At 34.0% G+C, this 4572-nt stretch overlaps 1 protein-coding gene across 1 annotated transcript; it reads right to left on the bottom strand.

The window, feature by feature from the left end:
- Window positions 1–1005: 1005 nt before the first annotated feature.
- LOC105127682 (U-box domain-containing protein 28-like) lies at window positions 1006–2355 on the bottom strand. The gene has a single exon (XM_011029057.1). It carries the CDS (start codon window positions 2299–2301, stop codon window positions 1066–1068), a length of 1236 nt encoding a protein of 411 aa, XP_011027359.1. The 5' UTR covers window positions 2302–2355; the 3' UTR covers window positions 1006–1065.
- Window positions 2356–4572: the final 2217 nt, after the last annotated feature.

Genomic DNA, 4572 nt, shown 5'->3' with positions numbered 1-4572 from the left:
AATGGTGTCAGGGATCACAAACAAGCAAAGAACGCCGTGATTACTGTACAGGCTGAGGAATAAAGAGTATGGTATATAAGAAAATCCTATCAAAAATTGGCCTGAAGAATATTCTGCGCAAAGGAAAGGGAAAAAAAAATCATTTTTCAAGCACTTCACAAATTAAATTGTAAGAAATGCATCTTTTAAAATGACTATTGTTAATCTCTTTATGTCATCATTAAAGAAGATAGTACATTAAACTAAAATATAATAAACATTAATAAAACAAAATTATTAATAAATTCAGCATTGCCCATATATATCTAAAACATACTTCATGAGTAAATTTTTGAAGGTTTTCAACAAGAATCGACTGAAGATATATGCTTGCCGATTTTTCCTTCTATCCTATCTCTTTTTAGTTTCTCTGCTAGGAGCTCGCAGTGAGTATTTATGGATTGGATTTATTTATATTTACATCATATTTATTATTTATTAAGTAAAAAATTCACAGCTAGCGTAAAATATTGTTAAAATGCATATATTATCATGGCGAGGATATGTAATTGTGTTCTGCTCATGTATCGTGTGTTTGTTTATCCACTCTGCTAGTGATATATAGACTAAGTTTATCCAATGATTTTTCATCTTTAAGACATAAAGAATATGATATAATATTAACTGATGTATAAACTTTGTTCAACGATGATCTCCAACGGTATAAAAGAGTTCATCATTTCAGGAACAAGTTATATTATGCTGTGACCCGGGTCTATTCTAGCGTTGAAGATGCTATTTTTTTTTATTCAACGATAAAAATATTTTTTAAGTCAGCTTAAAAGAAGCTAGTAAACTGCAAGGTGAGGAAAAATAAAAATACATAGCATAAAATGATATAATTTTATAAATTTTCATTAGACTGGAAGCTGAGCTACAAATTCAAAATCCATTCAAGAAGAGTACACCAATTGTGTATTTTCTTCTTTTCACGTGTGTACGTTAATGTTTTTTTGTTTTTTTTTTAAAAAAAACTAAGTTCACATCATGCACAAAAGCATCACCAGATTCAGCGTCTCCAATAATTTAATAAGGCATGATATGAGTAGTTTTGGTCTCGTAACTCACCGCACCACCAAGGCCGCCACCATTTTTACAGCCACGTCTTAAAACCTTGATCAAGTCACCACACATCCTCCTTACATTCCCTTCCCCTACTCCACTTTGCATAATCAACAAGACTTTTGTCACTCCATTGCTCCTCACCACTCTCTCCAACACCTTCTCATCCCTAAAAAGACAACACATGCTCCACAGCACCACTACGGCATCCTCCGTTGCCGTTTTCGAGACCTTCATTAATCTCTCCACTATCGCCCCTGCGCATGTCGGGTCAACGCTTATCGCTGACCGTCCATCCGCACACGTACAAATCATTGACAATACCTTCAGTGACTTTTCCACGACAGAAACGGCGGCTTTTGGGCTCAACAGCATGCTCGATAGAACTCCAACCAGTCCGAGTTGAACTAGCCGAGTCTTGATTGACCGAGTTATAGACACCGAAATCAAAAACGACAGGACCACTTCGTTTAAATCCTGATGGTCGTTTTCAGTTTTGAGAAGTTGTAATAGAACCGGCAAGACGTCCTGTGTACCTGCAACGAGCTGTTTTGATTGGTTGTTCATTGTAATTGACTCCAAAACGGTGACGCATGCGATACTGTACTCCAAACTTCCGTTTCGCAAAACAGAAATAAAGGAAGGCAAGCAATTCGAACTTGATGTGAAGACTAATTCGTGCAATTTCTCATTGACTCCATTTTCAAGCAAAATTGAACTTAATACCCTGATAACCGACTCCAGAACACGAATTGGCACGCAATTAGTGTTCAAAACACCCACGATCGCCTCTAAAAAACCATCAAAGCTAACCAAAAACCTTCGGCTTACCTCTCCACAACTAACAAACTCTACAATCGAATCCAAACACCTCTCTATCTTTCCGCTCTTAATCTCTTCAATCCAAGCCCTAACTTTCTCTTCGGAAACTGCCAGAGCGAGAGCAGAGGATTTGGTGGCGGATGTGGTGGTCCAGAGGTTGATGAGGCGGTGGAGAGTGAGGTTAGGAACAAAGTCCTTGGAGGGGAGGATTTGCATGGTAGCGGGACAGGTGTCGTGACCGGAGTCGAGCCAATGTTGAATACTGGAGCGATCGTATGTGACGCCGGTGCAGAGACTTACGGGAGACTTCATTACGTCAAGAGAGATCGGACAGCGAAAGAGGCTGGGTACAGTTATGCAGAGTTCGTCTCTCCCCATTCTTCTGAGAAAAAAAAAAAAAACAGAGAGAGAGGCAAAGGCTGGAGACAGGAGACGTAGGGGTTTTGTAGGGGAAGGAGTCAAAGGGTAACGTCGTGTTTTTTTCTTAGTCAAATTTTCAATTTGTTTTTATATTTTTAATAAAAAGGATGAGCTGGAATTGAACTGTGCGCGATCCAATTATTTAAAAAATAACAATTTAATTTAAAAAAATTTTAAATAAAAAAATATTATTTTAATATATTTATTTGGAAAAAAAAACCTGTGTCGCTGTCCCAGCACCCTTTAAAATTAGAATGCAACCGCGTAACCGGTGCAGCTCTTCTCCCATTGGTGGTCCCCTACCCTAATTCAAGGTATTTTTCTACCCTCTTTTCTTTATTTATTTTACTTATAAGGTGGACATAATCTTATTTTTATTCAAAAGTATCTTCAATGGTTGAAAGATTGCTTGGACGTGGCAGAATACAATAACTTGGTCAAGTTTCACTTAGTTTTTCTATTAAAAAAATAAATCATCTTAAGGATATTGAAGTGTGAATCGGTTCACTTATTATTATTTTTAAAAAAAATAGAATACCAGATGAAATAATCCCACCCACCAGAAGAAAACACGGTGAGAGATGAACATTTTGTCAAATATGTACGACTACTCAAAATTGCTTATTTCACGATTAGGAGGAGGGCAGGGCCACGTAGATTTTCTTGGGCAGTTTAGAACTTGTTTTTTATTTAAAAATATATTAAAATAATATTTTTTTATTTTTTAAAATTATTTTTGGTATTAATACATCAAAGTAATTTAAAAAAAATAAAAAATATTAATTTAAAATAAAAATAAAAAATTTAATTTTTTTAAAAACACTTTTAAAATAAATAGGATGGTGCAGTGTGAAGTCCAATTTGGTGTTCATTAGCGTTGGGTTTTAATTTATTATTATATTTTTTTAGGTGCAAATATGTATTAATTTTTTTTTTTTTTTAGATTAACGTGGGTGTCCGGACCAGCTTGTGCGCACCACGACTAATCCCACGGGTCCTGAAGTTAACGACCATGTAAGTTTCCGGTGGCCATTATATAAATATGTATTAATTATTAGTATTATGAGTTGGTGAGTTACTTGTGTATGAAGATTGTGAACACAGAGGATTCAACTCAAAAAAAAAAAATAATGCAGAAAAGAGGTGGGCGTGAGCTTGGAACTTTGAATATAATGCCTTCCGTTAGGCAAGAAACGCATTCCGTAGCGTGCTTTCCTTCCTGTTGACTAACTTGTTTTGTTTCCATGTGATTTTCCAATCTCAAATCCTTTGCTGGGTTTTCTTCCTTCTCTTTTGAGATACTCTCCCGTGTGAACTAGGAAAAAATAGACAAGTGCTCGAGGCTTTCTAGGTCCTATTGGCGACTAATTATAAAGATCCAACTTTAGCTTATTTTCAAATCTGGGTACGAACATACACAAAAGAGAAAGAGTGAGAAGATGGCACCTTGTACAATTTATGTTCAAGTTTTGATAGTTAAGTAATTTATCGTTGGGTCTCGTTAAATTTTTAACAGCGTGTTACAAACAAGTAATTCTAGACAGTGAAAGTTAAATTTTACACGAGGATACACAAAGTTTTTAATTGGATTATAAATTTATGATTTTTTTTAACATCAAAGTTTTTTATATAAAAATTTTAGTATTCATTTATTATGATGGCTTTTTTTTTTTATTCTTTTTAATTGGTTGACCCTATTTTAATTGCATAATGAGAGAAAAGAGTTGGGAGTTATGAATTGTAAAATTATTTATATTAATGCATTTTTCCAATAAAAATATATCAGGACTTGATTGTGTGGATTGATTTTTTTATGTAGTTTTGTGTGTGTGTGTGTATTCAAGGATGATAAATCTCACTTTTTTCAATTATTTCCTATGAAAGGTATTGGTGGATAATCACCTTTATTACAATAATTTGTTTTTTCCACTAAAGTGTAAAAGAAAGAAATTTGCTGATATAAAGGAAGTAAAATAAAATGCACTTAACATTAAAGCCATTGGTATGGTTAGAAAATGAATACCTTTTAAGTCCATCAACTATATTTTTCAAGAATATAATTTCTACAAAGTTTGGAAGATGCTAAATAAAACTCTTGCCAACAAAAGTGCACAAAACAAGGCTTTTATAATTAGAGATCTTGTGAATTTAAAATACAAAGATGATGAAAATGCTTCATTACGCATAAATGACTTCTAAAAAAAATTTAATTAGTTTTTGTTAATGAAT

This window comes from Populus euphratica, unplaced genomic scaffold, assembly GCF_000495115.2.
Source record: "Populus euphratica unplaced genomic scaffold, PopEup_1.0 scaffold93.1, whole genome shotgun sequence".
Lineage (NCBI taxonomy): Eukaryota > Viridiplantae > Streptophyta > Magnoliopsida > Malpighiales > Salicaceae > Populus > Populus euphratica.
This window is presented reverse-complemented; position numbering and strand designations above follow the sequence as displayed.

Excerpts from the sequence above, each read along its gene's own strand:
- LOC105127682 (XM_011029057.1), bottom strand. The coding sequence starts at position 2,301 with ATGGGGAGAGACGAACTCTGCATAACTGTACCCAGCCTCTTTCGCTGT.